At 35.3% G+C, this 26240-nt stretch overlaps 4 protein-coding genes across 6 annotated transcripts; 3 read left to right on the top strand and 1 right to left on the bottom strand.

Moving 5' to 3' along the window:
* Positions 1-62: 62 nt before the first annotated feature.
* Positions 63-8474, top strand: LOC133816970 (uncharacterized). 2 transcript variants are annotated; one of them, XM_062249333.1, is made up of 10 exons: positions 63-427; positions 1211-1683; positions 1793-1929; positions 2803-2916; positions 3022-3105; positions 3678-3854; positions 5142-5292; positions 5844-6004; positions 6107-6233; positions 6353-8474. In XM_062249333.1, the coding sequence occupies exons 2-10, from the start codon at positions 1366-1368 to the stop codon at positions 8084-8086; spliced, it is 3003 nt and encodes a 1000-aa protein (XP_062105317.1). In that variant the 5' UTR covers positions 63-427; positions 1211-1365; the 3' UTR covers positions 8087-8474. The 2 variants fall into 2 exon arrangements, with proteins under 2 accessions (XP_062105317.1, XP_062105316.1); XM_062249332.1 differs by having other exon boundaries at positions 65-427; positions 1305-1683.
* A 482-nt stretch (positions 8475-8956) lies between these two features.
* Positions 8957-14053, top strand: LOC133816971 (uncharacterized). Its single transcript, XM_062249334.1, has 15 exons — positions 8957-9278; positions 9384-9478; positions 9613-9726; positions 9827-9931; positions 10052-10123; positions 10360-10472; positions 10805-10939; positions 11162-11230; positions 11561-11648; positions 11803-11874; positions 11984-12084; positions 12841-12958; positions 13116-13175; positions 13295-13405; positions 13619-14053. The coding sequence occupies exons 1-15, from the start codon at positions 9125-9127 to the stop codon at positions 13724-13726; spliced, it is 1515 nt and encodes a 504-aa protein (XP_062105318.1). The 5' UTR covers positions 8957-9124; the 3' UTR covers positions 13727-14053.
* Positions 14054-15307: 1254 nt separating this feature from the next.
* Positions 15308-19301, top strand: LOC133816969 (uncharacterized). Its single transcript, XM_062249331.1, has 15 exons — positions 15308-15701; positions 15823-15917; positions 16108-16221; positions 16346-16450; positions 16526-16597; positions 17139-17251; positions 17454-17588; positions 17694-17762; positions 17844-17931; positions 18014-18085; positions 18180-18280; positions 18446-18563; positions 18715-18774; positions 18877-18987; positions 19098-19301. Exons 1-15 carry the CDS (start codon positions 15602-15604, stop codon positions 19203-19205), a joined length of 1461 nt encoding a protein of 486 aa, XP_062105315.1. The 5' UTR covers positions 15308-15601; the 3' UTR covers positions 19206-19301.
* On the bottom strand, positions 19056-23204 carry LOC133816967 (LRR receptor-like serine/threonine-protein kinase RPK2). 2 transcript variants are annotated; one of them, XM_062249330.1, is made up of 4 exons: positions 19686-23204; positions 19537-19604; positions 19346-19436; positions 19056-19182 (listed from the first exon to the last, which is right to left on the bottom strand). In XM_062249330.1, exon 1 carries the CDS (start codon positions 22908-22910, stop codon positions 19782-19784), a length of 3129 nt encoding a protein of 1042 aa, XP_062105314.1. In that variant the 5' UTR covers positions 22911-23204; the 3' UTR covers positions 19056-19182; positions 19346-19436; positions 19537-19604; positions 19686-19781. The 2 variants fall into 2 exon arrangements, with proteins under 2 accessions (XP_062105314.1, XP_062105313.1); XM_062249329.1 differs by lacking the exon at positions 19056-19182 and having other exon boundaries at positions 19266-19436.
* Positions 23205-26240: the final 3036 nt, after the last annotated feature.

Genomic DNA, 26240 nt, shown 5'->3' with positions numbered 1-26240 from the left:
CATAACCATTCCACTGCTGTTTTCTAGTGCTGGGCTGGCTTGCTAGCTAGGCTTTTAGTTAGGATTAGGCCTATTAGATTACGAAACTGAGCCATGGCTGCACCAGCCAAGCCGAGCCCAAGCGCGCGCGAACGAACCATTCAATGCAAAAACTAACGGTTCTCACTTCTCAGAACGAGAAGAACCATTTTGGGATTTTACGAAGAAGAAACTAAGAAACAAAACCCAACCTTCTCTCTCTCTCACTCATCTCTTTTTCTCTCTCTATCTATATCTATATCTTCTGTAAGTATTTTTAGGGCAAACTTTTCCATCATCGTCGCCATCTTCTTCTTATTCTCTTCGCTTTTCGCAATCTCAATCGACTGTTCTTTTCTTTAATCTTCATCAGCTAGGGATTCCTTTATCCAGTTTCTCCGCAAGCAAGGTATATATTACCGGAATTTTTTTTTATTGTTTTTTATTTGTATTGTAATATGTTCGTCTTGTCTCGTTTCGTTTACTCTCTTTTCGAATTTGTTAATTTTAATTATACTGCTGTTGGGTTTTGTAATTATCTAGTTAATTCGAGGGGTTTGAGTCCTGTCGCATTCGTTCTTCGTTAATTGCTTCTTTATTTCAATTTGCTTGTTTGTAAGTCTGGATTTTTTTTTCTTTCTACTGTTTAATTTGTTCAGTTTTAGCCATTTTTGGTTTAATTTTTAGTGGTTAGAATTGGTTGGAGACGTTTTCTTAGCATTAATTAGTTGAATTGATTGTTTTACTTGTCGAAGTGTAATATCATATATTTCGTATTCTTAATTTTCCATCATCGAGATGCTTATGCAGATTTATGTGGTTTTAACTCCACAATTGCCACTTAGTTTTCTTTAATAATGAATCTTATTCACAGATTTAGAATGAAAGAAATTTAATTCAAATTCTTACCCAGTTTGTTGCATTGGGCTTGTTCAATGAGCAAATAAATGGTCTCTTTTAATAGAATATGGATTGAAGAGTTTATTGGAAAAAAAAGTTAACTTTTTGGCTCTGCATGCTATCTATATTAAAATTTAAAAGATTCACCTGTCTTATATTGAATTTACGGGACCATGTGCATGATGGGTATTGCTGTTCAGCCTCTTATATATACAGTTTAATAACATTTTACTTGCATATTTGTTTTTTATGGATTTGATCACCTCTTCCTATGTTTTTATGTCTTTGGAAGGGTAGCAGTAGCATGCTTCCTAAAGACTTGGGCTTTGTTGCGTGTGCGTGTTTCTGTAGATAATTAAAAAATATTTTTTTTTTAATGTTGTCAGATTGCTTATGAAGGACACTGCTAATTAAACCTGTGGGGGATTCTCTTTGAGACTTGTGCCAATGGCAGCCGATCAGTGGAGAAAACGCTTGCATAGTACCAATATTGTGGGCTGCTATGGAAGGGAGCAGCATAGAACAAAACGGAAGAATACAGGGTTGTCACAATATGATTCAAACATAAGATCTCACATTTCTCTCGAGTGGGATGGAAATCACAAAAGAGTCATTGCCAGAAAAGAACAAATTGGCATAAATTGGAGAGACTTGAAGCCATTTTTCGGTTCTTCTCCTCATGGTTCAAACATTATAGCTGATGTTTGTGCTGTTCCTCCGGAAATTTATGAATTAGAAAACATTAAAGAGGTGCTCTCCTATGAGGTAGGGTTTTTATTTTTTTTAATTTTTTTTATATGGTTATGCACAGTTCATTATGTATGGACTATGTTGTCCACAAAACTCATTACTGCCCTTTGTCTTGACATTGTAGGTCTGGGAGACTTGTCTATCTGAAAGTGAGAGAAACCATCTTATGCAGTTTCTTCCTAGAGATCAAGAGGCCGAGAAAGTTTTGAAAGCACTACTAGCTGGGGATAACTTTCATTTTGGAAGCCCTTTTCTCAACTGGCAAGTATTGTTACATGATAGTTGGGCTATGGGTATAAATATCTTTTGAAATCCCTTGTTATAGTAGTTATCGGGTTCTTGTGCATGCTCATGGCATTGGCAGTGTACTCAAGTTGATGAACGATACATTTTACTTTTGACATTGACATGGTCCATTCTCGTTTCATGTTCATCTGCTGATTTTTGGCACTTTGGTCGTATGGCTTTACTATCTCCTTCTATGTTTTTCTAAAGAATTTTCTCTCATAGAGTCTTGTAATAATGTTTTTAAACCTAATTCGTAGGTAGCTTGCTAATTTGAGATTTTAGCAAGTTAAGCGTCTTCTTTTCTCCTAGTAGAGGTGAACTTAATTAAGCTGCCCCAAAAGAGTACATAGTTCAAAATTGTATAAGTGTTGGTTTCAAATAAAGTTTAATAATCAAGCCAAATGACTGATTTGTGTATTGGGAAATTACCTCCATGTTCTCTGGAATTGAGCTACAATACAGAGACTGGATAGAGGGTAAATAGTTACTACTATTCCTGAGTCTACCACGATTCCTATTGCTTTGAGTTTTATTGGAGCCACTAGGTCTATTGGTAGTTGAATTTCTTTCTTTCTTATTTGACTCAAGTCCATAGTAACAGGACGGTGCTAGAATTTCTTATGAGGGGGCTATATCATAATTTTTAATTTTAGGAGGAGATTAGATGAAAATTTTCTTATTTTTAGGAATTTTTTGGATTTTTTTTTGCCATTTTTATAAGAAAATTAACAAATAAGTTAAAAAAAAATTGAGTGGGGAAAGGGTAGGCTTCAGCCTCACACTATTAAACAGGTCTGTCCCTGCATAGTAAGATTCAATGAAACTTTCTGGGTGTTCGGTTTGCAGGGGTGCTTCACTTTGTTCAGGCGATCTTCATCCTGATGCAATTTGTCAGCGAGATCAGCATTTGAAGACAGAAAAGAAAGCATATTATACTGAATTGCATAAATATCACAATAAGTATGTACAATGTTGCCTTTTTTTTTTTCCTTTCCAAAAGTTTATGCTGTTTCAAATTGGATGTGGTTCCTGACAACTTTTGCAATGTTTTGATGCATTTGGCAGTATGATTGAATCTTTAGTGAAGCTGAAGGAGAGGTTTCATAATTGTAAAGATCCAGAAAAGGAAATTGTGCAGAAGATACAAAGGTTAATCCATTGCACTTTTTTCTTAAAAAAAATAATGATCACTGAAATTGATCACTTCCTTGCATCTTCTGTATTTAAACTTCTATTTTGTTTCTGTTTTGATAAATTTGCAGAATAATTTGAAGCTCTCCATTATCTTTATGTTTGCTGTAATGCACACATAATAGAACATTTTCACCTGCTTTTTATTGAATTATATCCTAATGGAGTACTTGGATCTTATGTTTTTCTCCCTGTTCCAATAAATTAGCAAGATATCTTGGAGTCCTCCATTATCTTCAAGTTTTCTGAAGAGCAATCTGCTCTCATAATATACTCTTAGGTGGTCAAATTCTGATGAGAGACATTTTTGGCTTTCATTCTGTATAAATTAAGTGTCTAAAATGCTGAGCAATTATGGAGGAATACTCTGTATATTAAGCCTCTGGCTATTGCTGCTGACTGTCTTTCTTTCTTTTTCAAGCTCTGTGTGTCTGGCATGTCCAATGCCTTATTTCTCTAGTTGATCCCGTTTCTTTTTAAAAAAAAAAAATGTTTTTCAAACTTATTTCATTGTATCTAATTCTATGCAGATCAAAAAATGATATGGAGAAAAGAAATTCTTTATCTGCAAATGACTCTAGATTTCGTGTTCTTGAGGGCAATGTTGCTGCTTCATCTGAATCTTGTTCTTGGGTTGCGGATGAGAAAGCATGTAGCAGTGACAATCAGAATTCTTTCATGGTTAAAGGGGGAAACCGTAAGAACAGGTAGGAATTAAGTTCTTCGTACTGGAAATGTTAATTCAAGTATTTATGGTCATGAAAGTACGTAAGTTGATAAATGGAACATTTGTAAATCAGATGTGCGTTACATAAATTTATTTCCTGTTTGTAGTATTTTGGTTTCTCTCACGTTTAAGCAAAGTGATTGTCTATAAGCATTTTACCTTTCATATGGGAATTAGCAGTTGGGATCTTATCTGCATTTAGAAAAATGTTTAAAACTTTGCATATTAATATGAAGGCCATGGCTGTTCATATGTTTCATTGTTTTCATACGTTATGACTGTTATGTATGTATGATCAATATCGTTTTTCTGTTTTATGCGGCCAATTTCCTTTCCATTTTAGTGGAAAAAAGAGACAAAATGTTATCCCTTTATTTCAAGAATTATTTTGTTATTATTATTATTATTATTATTATTATTATTATTATTATCAATATTATTAGCTGTTAATTTTTTTTTGGGTCTATGCTATGCTTGATTTTTTGGGCCAGTAATGGAGTGAGCTGTTGTAAGGCATAGCATCCAATATTTAGGTTTTATAAGACTTAGAATCTAGTAACAGTGTTCTAAGTTTTAAAAATCGTAAATAGAGATCACTTGAGATTTCAATAATTTTGAGCCTATAGTTTTTGACATGCCAAATTTACAATTGGCCAAGCTCATTTTGCTGAGAAGTGTAATGAAGTCTTATGCCATGAGTATGCAGCCTGCTAAATGAGTCTGGGGTTGATTGCTGAACATATTGCAATACTTACAAGTGTTTGATTTTTCATTTGACAAACATGCAATGTAAGTTATGTCCTGAAACTCTCTTTACAGGATATAATGGCTAATGCCTTTGTCGTGTCATTAGCAAATGATGAAGATAATATGGATGCAACGTAAAAGAGGGTGTTTATTTATTTAATTTTGGATGTGCACTACGTAGTATAGGATTACAATGATTTTTTTTCTTTGATATTGGGGCTCTGGCGTTAACTTTTCTTGATGATTTGATAATTTTAAAAACTTGAGGTCACCATCCTGACTTTGAATCTTTCTCAACTCCAATTAACAATTTTTATTTTATTTTTTTAACTAAAAAAAGGGGTGGAGGAAAAAAATAAGAATTATTTGGCAAGTGACAGCTACGATTTGTCCAAATGGTCATTTCTTGGCTTCGTTCATTTGTTAAAATATGGTCATTTTATGGCTTAGTTCATTATGTTGTCAAACATTTTTCAGCAGTGCATAAATCTTATTAGTTTCTACTTTCTACTGGTATCAGGGTGCATGAGAAAGGCTCTCTTAATGGTGGAAGCCCATCAATTGTTTCAGATGATGTCCTTGATGTTGGAACAAAATTTAAAAAAGGAGAGAAGCGGCAACATCAAAATGTCCTTTCAAATGATGGTGCTATGTATATGTCATATTTTAAGGTTAGAGTTTCTTGAATATTGTTTAGATTGTATTCACATTTAGGAACAAACTGTTTAGTTTCTGCCACCCCAATCAGCGACTCCACAGGCTATACTGGATTTATCTTCAGATTGAGGATCATTCTATTGTGTATTATCTGGATTAAAGTTGTTTATAAAGTGAAAATTTAATTTTATGGCTTTCCACAAGAAATTACAATTATTGGACACCACCTGATTTCTGCTATTCAGAGATGGTTACAGCAGAACTGGTTGCAAGCTTGTCCCACAAATACAATTGCTGAGTGTGCTGGAAACACTGGATTGGATGTGGTGCAACACTTCATTCCAATTTTTTATGCCAGTGGAAAAAAAGCACTTTAACTATAAAAAATAATTGGTTCTAAGGTTCTAAATTCTAAATGTTTGGTTCAGACTTTTTTCTTTTCTTAGGTACTCTTAAGTTACTGTGAGGTTTAAGTGGATAAGACAATCATGTTCAGTTTCAAGTTTTTTCCCTTTTCCTTTCAGAGTTTTGCCTGCTATTAACTTAGTGCCTTATTATATTTCAGATTAGCAAGAAGCAACATGACATTGTTAAGAACATGAAACAGTCTGGCAAAAGCATCCAGTCTAGGTCTCTGAACCGAGTTCTAGGTAACCTTAATAGTTTTAATGTACAACCGTACGAGGTGTTTATTCAAGAAGAACAGAAGAAGTTGCGTGAATATTGGTTAGTGCTTTCAAAGGACTTGTAATACTCTCTCTTTCTAAAAAAAAAGTCCTTAAAATCTTTTAGTATTTCCCTCCTCAAAGCTTACTCTTATTCATGTAGGATGCAATTAGCAACTAAAGCTCTCCCAGCAGCATTTGCAAATTGGAGAGACTTGCATTCCCAGAGAAGCCAAATGAGGATGTCTTTGGAGCAGGAGATTAATGAAAAATTCAAAATGCTGACACAGGTTTGTGATTCAGGCTCTGTTTTGCTTAAATGTGTCTTACCAGTATTTTTGTTTTGCTTTAAATGTGTGTTTACCAGCACTGCTGTCTATAACATGTTCATCTGTAATGGGAATTTTAGGATGACGAGGATAGGGGGAGCCATGAGTCTGCACTTCAGGATCACATAGAAATTGCAGAAGACCTTGTACCAGCACTGGAGCATGCTGAAAAGTCTGTATCTGGCTCCCCAGGGCAACAGTCTCTGGAGCACTTTGTATCTGGCTCCCCAGAGCAACAGTCTCAGGAGCACTTTGTATCTGGCTTCCCGGAGCAGCAGTCTCAAGAGCACTTTGTATCTGGCTCCCCAGAGCAGCAGTCTCAGGAGCACTTTGTATCTGACTCCCCGGAGCAGCAGTCTCAAGAGCACTTTGTATCTGGCTCCCCAGAGCAACAGTCTCAAGAGCGCTTTGTATCTGGCTCCCCAGAGCAACAGTCTCAAGAGCGCTTTGTATCTGGCTCCCCAGAGCAACAGTCTCAAGAGCGCTTTGTATCTGGCTCCCCAGAGCAACAGTCTCAAGAGCACTTTGTATCTGGCCAAGAGGTAAACTCCACGGATAGTGATTCTGGAGAACATATTGTCTCTAAATCGGATCATGTTAATTTGAATCCGCCCGAGTACTCAGGAGTTGTGAACACTGCTGATGTTGCCACCAGTCAGGGAGTACAGCTATCCTGTAATGATGATGTTTGGCCTGCACGTAACAACATCTCACATTCCTACTATGATTCTACAGCAACCCATGAATATGCATCTGATGATGGATTGTCAATTGTACATCCCAAAACAAATGATGAGCAAAAAACACACTTGATTGATCTGGAGTCCAGCTTAGGAGTAAATGATGGGAAAAAAACACACTTGATTGATCTGGAGTCCAACTTAGAAGTAAATGATGAGCAAAAAACACACTTGATTGATCTGGAGTCCAACTTAGGAGTGGGAGACACCGAAAAAGATATGGTGCATAGACAATCTGAGGGTATATCCTTTAGACAATCAGATGATGGTTCCTTTGGTTCTTACTCTAACCTACATCGGAATGAGTTGTTTCAATCTGTTTTTAAGGGCCAGGGGGTGTTATCCTACCATCATCAGCAGAAACCGACGACGGGGTTGGATTTCCAGTCTGCAAACAGTATGCTCGTGGAAGGTGATCAGTTTGCTGGGCATTTTCAGGAGCAGTCACATCCATCATTGCCAGTGGAGCAGAGGCAAAAGAGAGAGAGTGATGTTTACCAACAACAACGACCACACAACCTATCTGCCAACTTGTATCCTGATGGAGGTAGATTCTTAATCCCAAGGCAAGAGCAGTTGGCCCCAGTCCATATGCATGATTGGGCTGTCAATGGTGTCCCAATACCACCACCACCTATCCAGACTAATTTAAACGGTGGAGATTTACACAACTGGTTTCCTGGTGAGCATCGAGCTCGTGGTGGATGGACTGGGTCAGGTGGTGCTAGTGTTCCCAGTCAGAGCATGGGGAGTGTGAGTGGTGAAGACCAGAGTTTATTCAGCGTCCTATCTCAGTGCAACCAATTACATTCAAGTAGTCCGTACCATCATTCAATGCCCCCATCGAACCAATTCATCACATCGAGAACCTACGAAATGATGGGAAGGGCTACTCCTGCTATCAACAATGTCCTACCGCAATCAAGTCACTCGCTCGACTACATGAGTGGGCGTGAAGCCGCCACTTCTTCCTTGATGCCCGATGATATAGGGTGGATTGGCTTGCCGCCACATCAGAGCTCGAGTTTACAAGATCCAATGGGAAAACCATACTTGAGATCATGGAACCAATAAAGATGACTTTTTTTTTCTTTACAAGAGGAGTTAGGGACAATGGTAGGAGAGGAGAAGAGAAAATTGAGGGAGATAGGATTTTGTACATACCTAAACATTGAGCCAAACTCAAGAGGCAATGGAAAAAGCCACAATGTATATATATCTTAGATGGTAACTAGCAGGGCAAGATGGGTGGGAGTTGAGAAAAAAAAGGGTATCCCTTATTTTTAAGGGTTAGGTTTAGATTTTTCTCTCTTTTTTTTTCTTCATAAATTTCAAAGTTTTGTTGAGATTTTTGTTTGTTCTTTTTTATTGTCTTTTTCATATTTGGAGGCTATATATAAGTTTCTATGTTAACATAGAATAGGGAAAGATGCTTTATGGGCCATTTTTCTCTTTACTAGAATTTTTATTTATTTATTTATTTTTTTTCTTAGGTTATTTTCCATATTTTGTACCATCCATGCTACTATTTATTGGGTTTTGGTTAATAAATATAAACAATACAACAGAAAATGATTCTTAATCCAAATGAACCATAAAAATTGGTTCTTTCTTTTCTCTCCACACATTATTATCAAAACTCAAAAAATAAATATATATATATATAAAAAAAAAGGTCTTGTTGCCGACAATGGACATTGTGTGGGGTACCCTCATGGCTCATATGGTAGGGACTCTTTTGTCTTTTTGTTTTTATTTGTGATATAATAATGTGCTTTTTTCCTTTCTAACTACGTTACAAAGCATAAAAACTAACTATAAATTAAAAAATAAACGTCTTTGAAATCACACTAATCACCCATTAATCCAATGGTTTTATTGAGTTTAATCGTTTTTTTTAATTTATTATTAATTAATTTATTATTCTTTTCTCCCTCCCAAACCAAAAGCATTGATTTTTTCTTTCTTTCATTTGAAGAATGAATGATATGCTTAAACCAAAGACAGAGGTCAATCTTTGTATAAAATCTTCTTAACTTCGCTTCTTTCAAATACCACCCAGAGAGAGAGAGACTCACTCACTCACTCCCTATTCGATTCGATTTTGTGAAAATGGAGGAGGAGCAGCCGCCGCCGCCGCCGCAAGCGCCACCGCAGGGTCAGCAGCAGCCGGAACATCACAAGAAAGAAGTGATTCGATTGGAGCGGGAGTCCGTTATCCCAATTCTGAAGCCTAAGCTGATCATGACCTTGGCCAACCTCATTGGTCTCTCTCTCTCTGTTTTCTTTCAAATATTTGAATCGATATACAATGTGATGTGGTGCGAATGGTTTGAATTATTGATTGAATTTCTAATATGACATTGCGCAGAGCATAGTGCTGACCGGGCTGAGTTTTTGAAGCTGTGTAAGAGAGTTGAGTACACCATTCGTGCGTGGTACCTTCTGCAATTCGAGGATTTGATGGTATAATACTGGTCCTCTTTGTTTTGATCCAGAGATAGTAATGGAAAATCAAACTCTGTGTGTGTTGCTTTTGAATTTTGAGTCTTTTTCGTTATTATTGTTGCATTTTGAGGGGTTTTTGGTTTCCATTACAGCAATTGTACGCGCTCTTTGACCCTGTACATGGGGCTCAGAAATTGCAGCAACAAAATCTCTCCGAAGAAGAAGTTGATCTTCTTGAACAAAATTTCCTTACATATCTATTTCAGGTTTTTCCTCCATTTCTTCTTCTTTTTCTTAGTTTTCGTTTTGATTTATCAACATTTTTATCTGATGCTTAGACAGAGTTGTTAAATTTTTTGGATGTAGGTGATGGAGAAGAGTAACTTCAAGATTGCCAGTGATGATGAGATTGAAGTGGCACTTTCAGGCCAATATCTCCTTAATCTTCCTATCACCGTTGATGATTCTAAGGTTTGTTTTGTGGTTTTGCACGTTAGTTCCTACTTAATTTCATATACTGTTGGGTGGTGGATTCAAATTCATTTCATGATGCATTGCTGACTATCTTGTTTTTTTTTTCTCTGAATATAGCTTGACAAGAAGCTTCTAAAGAAATATTTTCAGGACCATCCTCACGAAGACCTTCCTGATTTTTCTGATAAGGTACTATAACTTTGTAAGGATTCATAGTTATGTGTTACTTGATGTGGATAGGTGTATGTGTGTGTGTGTGTTTTCCCTTTTTGGGTTTGGAAGGAGGAAGGGGGATGAGGAAGATTTTGATAGCTATGCTGTCCACTTGAGCAGGCATCCTCTGGGTGTTCATATTATCTTTACTAATTAAAGCAAACAAAGAAAGATAATATTGCAAAATCTCATATATTATGTTTTCATTTCAGTATGTAATCTTTAGACGTGGCATTGGAATTGATCAAACAACTGATTACTTTTTCATGGAGAAAGTAGACATGATCATTGGGAGATTTTGGTCATATATTTTACGATTAACAAGGTAATATTGTCTATCATTCCAAATCATACAGTAACTGCTTTTAATTTCAATGCAGCCCAGTTGTCGAGTCACCTGATCATGACTTTGTGCAACTGGCTTTACATTGGATAGATAAGTTGTATACCATTCCCAGTATGTTTTACTCCTTGATAATGTTTTATACAATTTCTAGTACATGAGAACATTAGTTGTAGACAATGCCTAGTACATATGACTTGCTGATATAACAGGTAAAACTGCTGTTGACATAATGGGAACTCATTTTCATTTGACTTTCACATAGTTTTTTAAACCTCTTTTAATTTCCACCTGGTTTATTCTTCTTCTCGCAGGTTAAATAAAATTTTTTCAAGAAGGCCAAGTGGGAAACATAAGAAAGATCCAAAGAAGGATGATGAGATAATCCCAGATGCAGATCAGGAAGACCTCTGCGTTGAAAGGAAGAGGCTTGAAAATATGGAATTAAGGTTTTACATTTCTTATCTTATATTGTAGTTATATTAATAAACAAGTCTTAGTCTGTCATGAAGTTACGTCTTTATTTGCTGTAGTAGGGTGTCTGTTGCTGTTCTAAGAAGTTGAATTATTCCTTCCTCACTCTTGATTGCTTGGATATGATATAAGTTGCTTGTGTTGTACTTCTGTTGACTGTGTTATGGGCTTGACTTTCTTTGTGCTGTGTCCTCTAGTGTAGGCAAATTGCTGACCAAGACAACAATCCAAGAACCAACCTTCGATAGGATAATTGTTGTTTACAGGTACTGCTTGTTCTGTTTATTTATTTTTCCTCCCTAAAAATTCCATTGTGATTAAACCTTTGCATGGTTGAACTGATATTAGAAACTTTTCTTCGGTTTCCAAACAAATTTGATGGTAAAAGCAGTTGGATCTTAATGGATTTTTGGTGCACCATACAAGGAGATTGTATGTTAGAAAGTTAATGGTCAATACCTTAGCAAGTGTCGGACTTTGTATTATTTTACAGGAGTAGTTGGTTTAAGTTTAAAGATTTCTGTTTTTTAATCTCTGAAACTAGTTTCAAAGAACGATGCGATGATAGTTTTTTGATAAGAATGATGACTCTTTAGGCGAGCAAGTGCCAAGGGAAAATCAGAACGAGGAGTATATGTGAAGCATTTTAAAAACATTCCGATGGCTGATTTGGAGATAGTTCTTGTGAGTCACCTCCTTTCCTTTACTTAGCCTCTAATCAAAGCTCCTTATGGGCCCCAAATCCCATCTCAATTTTCTTTCTTTCTCAATCTTCTCTTAAAATACATATTCAAGTGTATAACTGATGACATGCTGTTGGTACCCTTTTTTTTGGCAGCCAGAGAAGAAAAATCCAGGCTTAACTCCAATGGACTGGGTCAAGTTCCTTATATCTGCTGTGGTTGGGCTGGTCAGCTTTTATTTTAGATCACAATGAAGTTTGATACAACCATTCCTCTTCTTTTTGTTTTTTTAAAATGATTTATTTATCTTATTTTAAACCATGTATTTCTTACCAGGTTGCCCTTGTTAGTTCACTCGAAATGCCTAATGCTGATCTCTTCGTCATGTTTGCTGTTATTTCTGGTGTGATTGGTTACTGTGCTAAGACATACTTCACGTAAGTGTCTCCTTAGAATTTCGTTTGGTAATTGGATGCATATTTCACACTTACTATTCCTTCAATCAATGTATGTGTTTTATTTATGACCATGGATCTGAATATATTGCTATCATTTGGTGGATCCTTTCGGAACTTGTTTCTTTGAACAGTTTAACTGATCAATTTTTGTTCTGTAGAAGACTATTTAGAATGTAAATTCTGCTGTTTATGTTGGTACCCCCCCCAACAAAAAAAAATTGTTGGATATAGTTTTGCTTTTTTATGCTAATACATAATGCTTTTATGAATTTTTATTAATAATTAAATATGTAATTTTGTAATTAGTTGAGCATTAACATATTTGATTGAATGTCCAAAAATGTATTTATAATTTATTGAGCATTATAAAGTATCGATTTTAATATCTCCAAATTATAAATATGATAATAAAGTCAAAGTTGATTGAATGCCAAGATTTTGGCACCAGCTGTACATTGCGTTGGAGAAGGATTTTTGTGCTTTATGATATAGCTCAACGATCTAGTATTTCATAGGAGATTCTAGTAGTATATCTATTACGATCTTCCTCTCTTTGTGTAAGTTGTATTAGATTAGTACAATTTTGATCCGTAATTCTCATTTGGATTCGCTTGTGTGATGATCATGATGGATCCTTGGGCTGTGATTTCCCGATGGATCTGTTTCTGTCATAGTATAATTCTTCAGTGAATCCATAGGTTACTGATTTGGCTATTTCTCTTAATCTTTCTGCAGTTTTCAGCAAAATATGGCTTCATATCAGAACTTAATAACTCAGTCGATGTATGACAAACAACTAGATAGCGGGAAGGGTACACTTCTTCACCTATGCGATGATGTCATTCAACAGGAAGTAAGCAGCAAGCTTTGCTATTTCTTTATATTTAATCTCAAGCCAGTAGATACTTTTGTGGCGATCCTTGCTCATTCACAGCGTCGTTTTTTCAACTTTTTTTTAATTAAACTACATGCTGCGAAATGCTGAGAGCGTCTCTAACTTCAATCTACAGGTCAAGGAGGTAATTATATCATTCTTCATATTGATGGAACAAGGAAAAGCAACCAGACAGGTATGCATCACTTAGAGGGAGCTCTTATCTTTATTTATCTGTTGATCGCACAGAACTTATTTGGAATGAGTAGCTTGTCCTTCATTAACGTGTTAATTTTTGAGCTCATTTTTATATAGGATCTGGATCGGTGGTGTGAGGAACTAATCAAAGAAGAGTTTAATGAAAGCTGTAATTTTGACGTGGATGATGCTGTTCAAAAGTTAGAGAAGTTGGGAATTGTTGCTCGGGTAAGTCTTTCCACAGATCATATTAAACAGAGAACTTCATTGCGTATTTTTGTCTAATCATTCATTTCTACTTGATGCCAGATGAGATAAAACACACCCTTTTAGGATAATGATATTAGCAACTTAGACTTGTTTCTATGTATGATTATTATTTTCTTCTTGAAGAAAATTGTCTTTCACTGAAATCTGATCCGAGAAAGGTTTTGAGTTCAGGATTCCGTTGGACGATTTTACTGTGTTGGGTTGAAACGCGCCAACGAGATCATTGGAACCACCACTGAGGAACTCGTCTTAAAGTTCAAACACGGCAGTGCTACATGAACCGGAGCTGCTTTCTTATGCACAAAAATGACCAAAATTTACTTGAGAGATGTTATGCTTTCATTCGGATGAAAAAAGAAATCTTAGTTGGTTCACTGTGGATTATTACTATATTATCTTGTGTGTGTTGTATATGTTTTTAGTTTTAGTGATTTGTAATTGTAAACAATAAATTCAGTAGTTTTTCAACCTCTTCTATACATATATTGCTTTTTAATCAAATTAATGTTTAAAGGCAATGATTGTATCTTGAAGGTGAAAAGCATTTCAATAGGTAATCTGGAACTTATCTTGAATAGTAAATAGACCCACCATGTATTTTGTTTTTGTTTTTTGGTTTCAGATCATTGAGTCACAACTCCATTAACAAATAGTTTTTCTTTTTTTTATCCTGAGCTATAATCTTTTTAGATTTTATTCTCTGAATGAGGAAAAATTAAAAACCTATGCAAGGCAAAAGCTAAAAGATTAATAATTTGATGTCATTAGGGTTGTTAATATAACCCGTGGAGTAGGGTACCCATCCCATTAGTGGTGGGACCGGGGTTCATGTAGCGGGGAACATGAACCCCATTCTAAATCAGTTTGGTTTACAATGTAATTTTTTTAAAGATAAATATCATCAAAATATATAATATAATAATTTAAATAAAATATATATTTATTAATGCTATAATTATTTTATTATTTAAAAAATAAAATAAATTTATTTTATTAAACGGGTAATCGTTGGGTCTCGACTCTCAATAGAGTCACCCTAGACCTAGCCCCATACATTCCTAGTGGTCATAGAAATAGATAGGGGTGAGCATCATTCGGTTTGGGCGGTTTTTTTATAACATAAAATTCAGAATTCGGTTTTCAGTCCGGATTGGTGCAATCCAAACACCGACGGACTAAACCAGTTAAAAAAAAAAACCGACCGTTTTGGACCGCGGTTTGGTCAGTTAAACCGACCAAACCGAATTTCTTATTTTTTTTAAATTTAATTTTTTTTTTTTAAGTTTTAGTTAAAAAACTAAAATTTTTGGATTGTTGGAATCCATTTTTGTGCATTTTTAAAACATAAATATATAGAACATAATTTCATATATATATATATATTTTATTTAATAATTTTAATAATTAATAATTATATAATATTATATTATTATATATTATATTGTTCGGTCGGTTTCGGTTCCGCCGGTCGGTCCGGAAAAAATTTTCAAACCGACCGAACAATGGCGGTTTGCGCCGTTGGCGGTTTTTTTGGTGTTCGGTTTAATTAGTTTCGATTTTTTCGGTGTTCAGAAGGTTGGTTTATACAGTTTTTTCGATTTTTCGAATTTTATGCTCAGCCCTAAAAATAGACTAATAATACTACACTTTATGTAAACAAAATATTGGTGAAGTACTAGTGTTTTTTCCTTTTTTTTTTTCCTCCTCCAATAATAATAGAGTAATATTATGTGTTCTAAAATTATCTACCAAAACATTATATCAATTAACATGATACTGGTTTTTAAAACAATTGAGTCCTGTCTAAAATAAATATGATTATTCAAAAGAAACTGTCGCATAAATTATGGTTTGGTGTACATATATCATTACTCAAAATAATATATGGAGAGAATGTTTCGTGCAAAGAAATGGATTAGGTGGGACTTTGAAGGTAAGGTGGACACTTGGAGCTTATTATTATTATATATGTATAATAGAGAAGAAAGTGGCGCCGAAGTAAGCGGTAATGCAGTGGTAGAGGAGAGGAGGTAAGTATATTGTTTATTCATTCACTAATAATTAATAATTATTATAACATTAAGTATTATTAACAAAACAATGTTAAGAAGAAGAAGAAGATTTAGCTAAGCAAAAAAAGAAGAATAGCTAAGAATGGGGAAGAAGAAGAAGAAAGATATCATTCGGTTGGAAAGGGAGTCGGTGGTGCCCATCCTCAAGTCCAAGCTCGTCCAGACCTTGGCCTACAACTTTGGTACGTAATGCACCATTATCCTAATTCATGCATATATATGTATATATATATATCTATATCTATATATATTGATATATGATGATGATGATGATGATGATGGTGGTGGTGGTGGTGTTTGCAGAGCATGTTTCAGAGAGGGATGAGTTTGTTAAGTTTTGCCAGAGAGTTGAATGCACAATTCGAGCTTGGTATCTTTTGCAATTTGAGGATCTCATGGTATTTTCAGTGCACGAATAAGTTGCAACTTTATTATTATTTGTTACGTGACGATATATGAGAGGATTTCTCCAAATTTTTAAGAAATTTCGAATAATTTAAGACATCGAAACGAGGATTCAAATAGTTTGTTGTATATTATACGGAGACTAAGAATGTATATGACTTTTGTTCTAAATATATGTACCAGCAATTATACGCACTTTTTGATCCCATCTATGGGGCTCGGAAATTGGAGCAACACAACTTGACACCAGAGCAAGTTGATGTTTTAGAGCTGAGTTTTCTGAACCACTTGTTTAAGGTAATAAAAAAACATGACTGTGTTTGTGTGTGTTATGCTATGTTAATTTCTAAATAATTGTATCTTATTTAGAAATTTCTTTTATATTAAGTTTTTTCTTTGATGATGATGATTGATGATGAAGGTGATGGATAAGAGCAACTTCAAGATAACAACTGATGATGAAATAGAGGTTGCACTTTCTGCCCAGTATCGTCTTAATCTTCCTATCATTGTTGATGAGTCCAAGGTATATATATATATACATATACGTATACATATGTATACACATCAAACTCATCTTATTTGATTCTTATTTCTTTAGCTGGATAAGAGGCTTCTCACAAGGTATTTTACAAAGTATCCCGAAGACAATCTTCCACAGTTTGCTGACAAGGTATATATATATATATATATATATATATATATATGAGAATTCTCGGACTTTACTTTAAGCCCTACCGGTGGGACTTTCAGTGTTCTCGACCCGTGAATAATTTTTTGTGCGATTTTTTTATAATCATGTATATTGTAGCGCTATTTAGAGTATCCTGCAAATTTTTAAAAAATTATGAATAGTTTAGAGTACTGAAAACTAACATGTTGCACGCGTGATTAATTTTTTTTATGTGCGTGAAAAACAACATGTTTGAACCTAGTTTTCGGTACTGTAAACTATTCGGAATTTTCTGAAAATTTGCAAGATGCTCTAAATAGTTACAATACACACGGTCATAAAAAAAAATTGCGTTGAAAACTCTTCACGGGTTGAGAACACTGAGAGGCCCACCGATAGGTCTTAAAATGAAGCCCCTGTATAAGAATTATACTATGTATATATGAGATCGTTTACCATTAATACATATACCAAGATTATTACACCTTCTCTCTGCTTGTTTGCATATAACAACACCACTTTTTTCTCTGCTTATTTCCAGTACATAATCTTCAGACGTGGCATTGGGCTTGATCACAACACTGCTTACTTTTACAAAGCCAAACTCAATACCATCATTCTCAAAACATGGAGATTTTTCCTTAAAGTGACTGGGTAATGAAAGCAAACCTCATGGGCAAGGATTTTGTCTCGTTCATAGATGGATTTTGTGTTTTGTTTTATGTACTTGAGTTTAGATTTAATATACTTTGAACTTGTTTTTACACAAAGTGCATTAAATTTAAAAATAAGTACATAAAATCAAGTTCAAAGTTTAACACTAGCTCCTTTTTTTCCTTTGACCAATCTGTGATAGGCTAAAGACACTTCTCTTTGGAAAATCTAGCAAACACTATCACAATGATTCATCTCAACCTGTAGAGATTAGCATTGAAGATGAGCAAGACAGTTTATACGTCGAAAGAATCCGCATTGAGAAAATAAATCTCAGGTTTAAGTAGCAGCAGCTTGGTATAACACCTGTTTTGATTGATCATAATGGTTTTTGTCAATGCTAATTACTTACCTTCCTGGGTTATTCTTCTTTTATCTTTAGTATAGCTAAACTACTGGGCAAAATCACAATCCAAGAGCCTACATTTGATAGAATAATTGTTGTGTACAGGTAATGATTTGGTGTTATTTTGACACAAATACATGCTTCTTAAGAACAGTTCTGTTCTGACTAGAAAGCAAATATATGCAGGAGAAAGAAAACCAGAAATCAAAATGAAAGGGGTATATATGTGAAGCATTTCAAGAACATTCCAATGGCTGATTTGGAGATAGTACTTGTGAGTTTGTGATTTTCTAAAGTAGCATGAAAAATGGCTTCTCTGGTTTCAATAATGGAATTTTCCTTTATCTTTTTGACAGCCAGAAAAGAAAAATCCTAGTTTAACTCCAATGGACTGGGTCAAATTCCTTGTCTCTGCTGCTATAGGGATGGTTAGTAGCAGTAGTTATTCTATGAATGTTGTGTAAATTTTTCTTTTTCAGATTGATAACATTTTTCAGTGCTTCTTTTTCTTTGTTTGCACAGGTAACTGTTGTTAGTTCACTAAGCATGCCTACAGCTGATATCCGGGTTATCTTTGCTGTCCTCTCTGCAGTGATTGGTTACTGCATCAAAACATATTTCTCGTAATGCGTAGCCGCCTTCTTCTTCTTCTTTGGTGGCTCAGCTATATTGTCATGACTAGGAAGCTCTGTTGTTGCATACTGCATACCATAGTTTATACTTGTTTGAAGAAAAACTAAGATGATTTTGTTGCTCCTGACATGACTAATGTTTTTTCAAGTTCATAGGTTTCAGAGTAACTTAGTTGCATATCAGAGCTTAATCACACAGTCAGTCTATGAAAAGCAATTGGATAGTGGAAGAGGCACTCTTCTTCACTTGTGTGATGAGGTCATTCAACAAGAAGTAAGCATTACACAAGTTTCAGCAGTTATTACAGTTAATCATTGACATTGGCAGTTGAAGCAACCAAGAAAAGAATAGAATCAAGTTATGTAGAGATAAAAAAGGAGAACTACAACTTCATTGTTAATTAACATCTCATACTCTATTTCAGGTAAAGGAGGTGATCATTTCTTTCTTCATACTAAGGGAGTGCAAAAAATCTACTAGACAGGTATGTAGTTTAGGTGTTTGGAATACTTTTTTTCTTTTTTTCCTTTCTTTATGCAGATAGTTTATTCACAATGATAACGATGATGATAATGCTATGAAATAGGATCTTGACTTGCGGTGTGAGCAACTTATCAAAGAAGAATTTGGTGAGAGCTGCAATTTCGATGTGGATGATGCTGTTCGGAAGTTAAAGAAGTTGGGAATTGTTTCTCAGGTGAGACTTAGACTGATTATCAAATCAATCCCACTTTGAGGTTGTTGTTTAAGCAAGGTAGTCATTGACTCATATGCCTTTTCTTTCTCCTATTCTTTCACTGATCTCAGGATAGTACTGGAATGTATTCATGCGTTGATTTGAAACAAGCTAATGAGATAATCGGCATTACCACAGAGGAGTTTGTTCTTAAGGCTACAAAGGAAGACAGTGGTTGAGTTTTGGAGGAAAAAACTTACATGTGCAAGATTATATTAATGCCATTGCCAGCCATGGTATACTGTGATAAAATTGCTTGTATTATACATGTAAAGTGAGAGTAAATACAAGCCAGTTGAGTATTTCTTACTCTACTTACAGTGACTTTTGTATGTTGTAAATTCAATACTTTTTATGGGCATCTCCGCTTTGTTTCCAAATCTCAGACTCGTACAACTTGAAAACAAATGCTGCAAATGAAAGAAATATGTGAATACATGACAAACATGTATCAATGAAAGGAAGTCCTTAGTACTTAAGAGCCAAAAAAGAAAGGTAATGAAAGCAAACCTTGGTGGCTTGGAGGAAGTAGGAACACACCAATCAACAAACAAGGACACAAAGCCTTGAGAGTTCACCTGAAAATCATCAAATGAGACATTATTGTCATAATAAATTCTTTGATAGTTCTATGCTAGTGTACTATCAATGAAACTCACATGTATCACAGCCTGCTTTCTTCACTTAGCCTGTAGTAGATGTGATCAAATGAATTTGTGTAGTAGTCATTTGTCCAAGACCAGTCAGTAGCTCTCTTAAGTTCTCAACTGTTTCAACTTGTCAAGAACCTGCTTCATTGATGGCCGAACAGAAAGTGATTCCACCGTGCAGATTGATGCAAGCCGCAGCAATTCTAACAACTTCTCCTTCTCCTCAGGCTCAGTTTCTGCTTCCCACAACTGTGGACAGAAGAGCTCTGAGCAACGGCCTTCCTTTATTAGCAACTTGGCCCATGCAACGATATTGAAACCATTTCCATAATCTGAAAACGAAGGATCAAGTGATTTCTTTCCCGACATGAGTTCTAACAAAACAACACCAAAGCTGTAAACATCAGCCTTGTCAGATACCCTGCAAGTGGTAGCATACTCCGGGGCTACGTACCCAAATGTTCCAGCCACATCTGTAGTGGCATGTGTTTCAGAAACTTCTAAAAGCCTAGCTAACCCGAAGTCAGAGAGATATCCATTGAGATCATGGTCGAGCAAGATGTTGCTAGGCTTGATGTCCCTATGCACTATGCGAGGAACACAGGAATAGTGCAGGTAGGCCAGGGCCTGAGCTATGTCAATGGCTATTTTGTGAATGACTCCCCAATTGACTTTTGTGGTTGATCTCTCGTGTATGAAGCTCTCAAGGTTCCCACCAGAGAGATAATTGTATATTAACAACATCTCAGCCTCCCCAACATAGTATCCAATAAGTGTTACAAGGTTCTTGTGTCGAATCCGACCTAATGTTCTTATCTCCGCTTCAAATTGTTGCACACCTTGGAATCTACCAATCGAAAGCCTCTTCACAGCTACCAGAAAACCAGGCACCAATTCGGCTTTGTATGTCGAGCCAAACCCACCTGTCCCAATCAGATTCTGGATGCTGAAATTTCCAGTTGCTCTTACCACATTGTCATAATTCAGCTCACTAGGAGAATCAGCAAAGGTCACTACTACTTTCCTCTGCAGGCTGCTGAGTCTGCTGAGCTTTTTTCTTCCAAAAAGTAGGAACAAAACCATTACTGCAAGCACACACACAACAACAGATGCACAAGTTACTGCAGCAATGATCAGAGTCTTTATCCTTTTGTGGCTGTGCCATTTGTGTACTTCGAGCGGCACGGGAAGATTTGCTGGCGAAGCTGAGTAAGGATCAGGACAAGACTGAAGATATCTGTTTCCCTTGAAGGCATCACAGCCACTGATGCGTTGAAGAAGAGGAATATGACCAGAAAGGTTGTTAAAGGACACATCCAGTTGAGTGAGATGCACAAGGGTCGAGAAAGAAGATGGTATCTTCCCAGATAGCCTGTTGTGATCAAGCAAAACAGTTTCAAGACCAGAAGCTTTTGTCAAACTTGCAGGAATGGATCCTGTTAGAGCATTCTGTGAAAGATCCAAAACCACTAGAGAAGTCAAGTGACCAAGTTGAGAAGGGATTTCTCCTGTCATGTTGTTCCCTCCCAAAAGCACCCATTTGAGGCTTTTCACGTTCCCCAACTCATGAGGCAGAGGGCCAGATAGTGCGTTTCCTCTTAAGTCAAGGCGTTGAAGCCTCACCAAATGACTAATAGCTGAACCAGAAAAGGACCCTTCAAGCAGATTGTAAGCTGCTTCAAAATCTGTTAGCCGTAGACAATCAACTGGCAATGCATGAGAGATTTCACCTGATAGTTGGTTGGCATTTAAGTTGATGGAGAAGCTCTTGAAACTATTACACTGAGGAATCATCCCGAGAGGAAGTGACCCATTGAACCTGTTATTACTAAGCAACAATCTGTATGAGAAGTTATGATTAGTTGTTGCCAATAACTCATCTCCAACAAAGAACAAAGGTAACGGACCCACAAATCTATTCCAACTAAAATCATGGATGATCCAAACATTCTTATCTAACCCCAATCCAACATAAGCATTCAGAATATCTTGGTTATCCAAATTAGAACTGACTATGCTAGCATCAGAACTGCTCAGGTTACCAAAAGTTGGCAGAAAACCAGATATTTGGTTCCTGCTGATATTGAAATAAAGCATACATGGAATTGGGAGTCGGAGAGGGAGATGGCCCTTTAAATTGTTGGAACTCAGGTCCAAGAAACTCATGTTCTTACACATCTTGATGCCCTCAGGTAAAACTCCAGTTATATAATTCTGCCCCAAATTCACAACTCTGAGTGAGCAGGAGTGAGTCCAAGTGCTAGGTAATCTTCCAGCAAGATTAGCCCTTGGAGCCCACAAAATCTCCAAGCTCGGAAGTAATATCAGCTCGTAAGGAATGGCTCCCACAAAAGCATTGAATTCTCCTCTAGCGCTGTCTAGTGTGCTGTCTTCATCTACTAAGTTAGTGAGCACAAGAACACATAGTTTCGAACAGTTGGCGAGCTCTTTAGGAATTCTCTCAGTCAGACTGTTCCTTGAAACATCAAGAACACGAAGCTCAGAAAGTTTCCCCATCTGGGCAGGGATCCTTCCTTCTAAGATGTTCCCGTCGAGCAAAAGGGTCCTGAGATTCCAACATTTTGAGATCTCAGTCGGAATGGGTTCGGTGAGAAAGTTATTAGAGAGCTTCAAATGTTCCAAAAACTCACATGATCCACCCACTTCAACTCTCCCGGAAAGTTGATTATTCGACAAATCAATGACAGCCAGCCTCCCGGAGCCAATCAATCTCGCCGGTATCGGACCCGAAAAGAGATTGGACGACAAGTTAAGGTGCCGAAGAGAACGCAAGCGAGCTATGTGGGTTGGAATGTAGCCGGAAAAGTTGTTAGCTTGAAGCTCAAGAACTTCCAAAAACGGAAGCTTGGAAATGGGTGTGGGGATCTCGCCGGAAAAGTTATGATGAGGGATTGAGAGAACCCGAAGCTGAGTGAGGTTCGCTACGGAAGCCGATAAGGTCCCAGTGAGGGTGGCGGAGGAGTCAGCCGTGAGGTTAAGAGAAATGACTCTTCGAGAGAGTGGGTGGCAGGTGACGCCATACCAGCGGCAATGGTGGTCGGAGGAGGACTGGTCCAACTTCCAAGAGGCGAGAATATTGAAAGGGTCGGCGGTTACGGAGTCTTTAAAGCGGAGAAGAGACAATGCGTCGAGTGGAGCTGAAGAAGCAAGGAGAGGTTCAAAGAAGGAGAAAGCTACAGACAAGGAGAGAATCAAAAACCAAGGCAGACCCATGTTTTTAGTTTAAGAAAGGACCAGTTCGCCGGAAAAAATGGTGGGTGACGGCCGGAAAGTTGAGAACTTTAAAAGAGAAAGAGAGAGAGAGAGCTCAAGAGTGAGTCCAAAGTGCAAAAGCCGAAGTAGAAAGACAAAAAGGAGCCGGCGTAAGCAACGGGATATTCATATTAAACTTTTTGTCACAACTCTCACTCACATGCATATACAACTATGTAAATATATATAATATATTATATATATATAACAACTATGTAAGCCTAGCACCAAGTCCTTGTATTTTGTAGCTTAGCTTAAATATAATTTGAATTAAAAATCAAAACTTTTTGAGTTTGATTAAATGATATATAATATTGGTTTCACTTTCAAATGTGTTTGGTTTTGATTTGATAGAAGAGAGTAGACTTGTGTTCAAGTGTGGTTGTGTGTTTGTTTAGACCAAAAACACAATTTCCAACAGACAATATTATTAATATTAGTTTTTTTTTTATGGTTGGTATGACACTAATAAATAGATTTAATATTAACACTCCAAACTTTCTCTTCTCTTATTTCCAATCCAAAAAGGTATATTCTTTCTTATTTTCTTTGTGTATTCTTTGGGTATTCTTTGGGATGGGATAGAATGGGACACAATTCACATAGTACATGCAAGTGTCCTCTTCTTCCTCCAACCTAACTCTCTTTTTCTTAAGATGTATACATTTGAATAATGATTGAGTCGGACTTAAGTTGTATACACTATTTACAGACAATGATGTATAATTAATCACAATCATATAATTAAAAGTGATGTGATTTCTACTTAAATTATCTGTAGTTAAAATTTAACATACGTTATTGTGTGTAAAAAGTATGTACAATTTAAGTGTGTATCTAACATTACTCTATATATTTTATCGTGGCCACAAATTATATGTAAGGAAATTGACGGCTAAAATACTTAAGTTGTTGTTATTCAAGCAGTTAAATACTTAAGTTTTTTTTTACGGTAAAAGTACCTAACTTCAAAAAATTTGGTTTTTCATGTTACTTTCCGTTAAGTTTTCGTTAACTGTTGATATGATAGTAATTAAATAGAAAATTGGCGGCTAAAATACTTAAGTTGTTGTCATCCAATTACTTAAATACCTAAGTTTTTTTTTAAAAAATATTTATTATTTAAAAATTAATTAAACACTTAAAAAAAGAATAAATAAAATCTAATTTAAAACTTAAGTAGTTGTATTTGCACTCCAAAAATATATTAATAAACTATTTATTAAGTTTTTTATTTATATTATTTTTTTTTCATAATTTAAATCAAATTTTATTTATACTTTGTAAAGTTTTTAAATAAAAAATAAACTTTTAAAAAAAAGTTAGGTATTTAAGTACTTTGATGACAACAATTTATATATTTTAGTTGCCCAATTTTTTATTTAATTACTGTGACATTAACAGTTAATGGAAAACTTAACAGCGGGTACCACGGAGTACCAAATTTTTTTGAAGTTAGGTACTTTTATCGTGAAAAAAAAAATTTATATATTTAAATGCTTAAATGATAACAACTTAAATATTTTAGCCGTAAATTTTTTTTATATATTATATATTTATACATATACACTTGACAGAGCTAAAAGCTATTGTTAGTCGTAGTCCTAAACAAAGAGAAAGACCATCCACTTTTCCTTATAAAAATGCCATGTAACATATATTATGTTTCTATATTATTATTGAGTTTGAACTTTGTGTTGGTATGGAATATATATTTAAATTTTAGCTATATATATTTATGTATTATTGGTTTAGATTTACATTATTAGATCCTCAATTATTTTTTTAAGTGAAAGCATAAAAAGAAGTGTAATTTAAAACCCATTTAGCATTTCCCTATTATTATTATTATAGAGTAGACCACCTAACTAGTAAATATGCTTCATTTGTGTATCTATTTATTTAAAAAAAAAACATGTTGAGATGTGATGCTCAGTGGCACGAACTACCAAGTCCCACGAATCGAGCTGAATGTTTGTCAGGGTTCAGCTTTTTCCTTTATTTCATGCACCAATTCCAACCAACCAAAATTACTTTCCCATTTTTTAACCACTTCAACTTTCAAATTTTAGCATAGTTTCTAAGTTCCATTTGTGCAAATTGTTCCATTATAATTGTAAATTTAGGGGGTATTTGGTACCCGTGTTTGGTTGGGTGGGAATGAAAATGTTAAATTTAACTTATGTTTGTTAAATTTATTTTTAATAGTTTGGGAGTTTGTGTTTCTAAGTGGGTCACATTTTTAAAATTGATTTGAGAGTAATTTTAACCCCTTTAAATACTTGAGTTTTATATTTCCTTGATCTAAACCCTCTTTAATTCTACTCTCCCAAATTCAAACCTCGTACCAAACACCCCTTACTTCTTATTGGTTATCATTAATAATCATATTTTATAAGGTTGAAAGATTAATGAATTTAAAAAATACATTTTTTTTTGTTGGTATTTGTTTGCCATTTATATGACCATACATCAATGATTGTAGTTGATTGATTTGATTGATTCTTGTAAATCTAAACCATCAAATTCTTAACACTTTTCAAGACTTAGTCTTGTCAAATGACAAAAGAGAAAAAAAAGGATTATTCTGAACACTTTGAGTGAGTGTGTCTCTTCCACTCTGAGCAAGTTGATTTAATGACCTGAATTACATTGTCCTTCTGTCTTTGTTTTTTTTTTCTTGTCTTTGCTTCCAAAGGCCTTTTTCATTTATTATTATTATTATTTTGTGGGACTAGGAATTATGGAATAAGATGAAACATGCATGAGAATATAATCATGTGAGACATTGTCCGATAAATTTTAGTGTGTGTTATAACTATAACTAATAATTATGTTTTCTAGTCTTTATATATGAAGTCTCTATCGATCATACTAGGTCCCCCATTTCTTCTATTTGTTCTTTTGGACATTTATGTTTCTCAAATTAAATAGGAAAAAAAAACTCGATGTCCACAAGAAGGACATATAGATATAAGTTAATTTGCAAGAAAAAAAATAATAATAAAAGGAAAGTTCATTTAGATATAAATATTAAAATGGAGACATAGTGTAAAATAAACAAAAGGGTTTATCTTCTCTCTATACTAAACATTGAGATTATGAGATAACTTTACCATATTATGTGAAAAAATTATGCTTTAAAGGGTTTCTAATTTTCTTTTTTCGACAGAATACATAAAAGAGAAACTAAGGAAGATGCTCGAGGGATTCCAAATAGTGAATTTTTACCACAGACGAGCCCCCTTCTATCATCTCTCTTAGCTCTCTCTTTCTTATAAAAAATGTAAC

This window comes from Humulus lupulus, chromosome 2 (assembly GCF_963169125.1).
Source record: "Humulus lupulus chromosome 2, drHumLupu1.1, whole genome shotgun sequence".
Classification (NCBI taxonomy): Eukaryota; Viridiplantae; Streptophyta; class Magnoliopsida; order Rosales; family Cannabaceae; genus Humulus; species Humulus lupulus.
The sequence above is the reverse complement of the archived record's forward strand: the minus strand, read 5'-3'. Positions and strand labels throughout refer to the sequence as shown.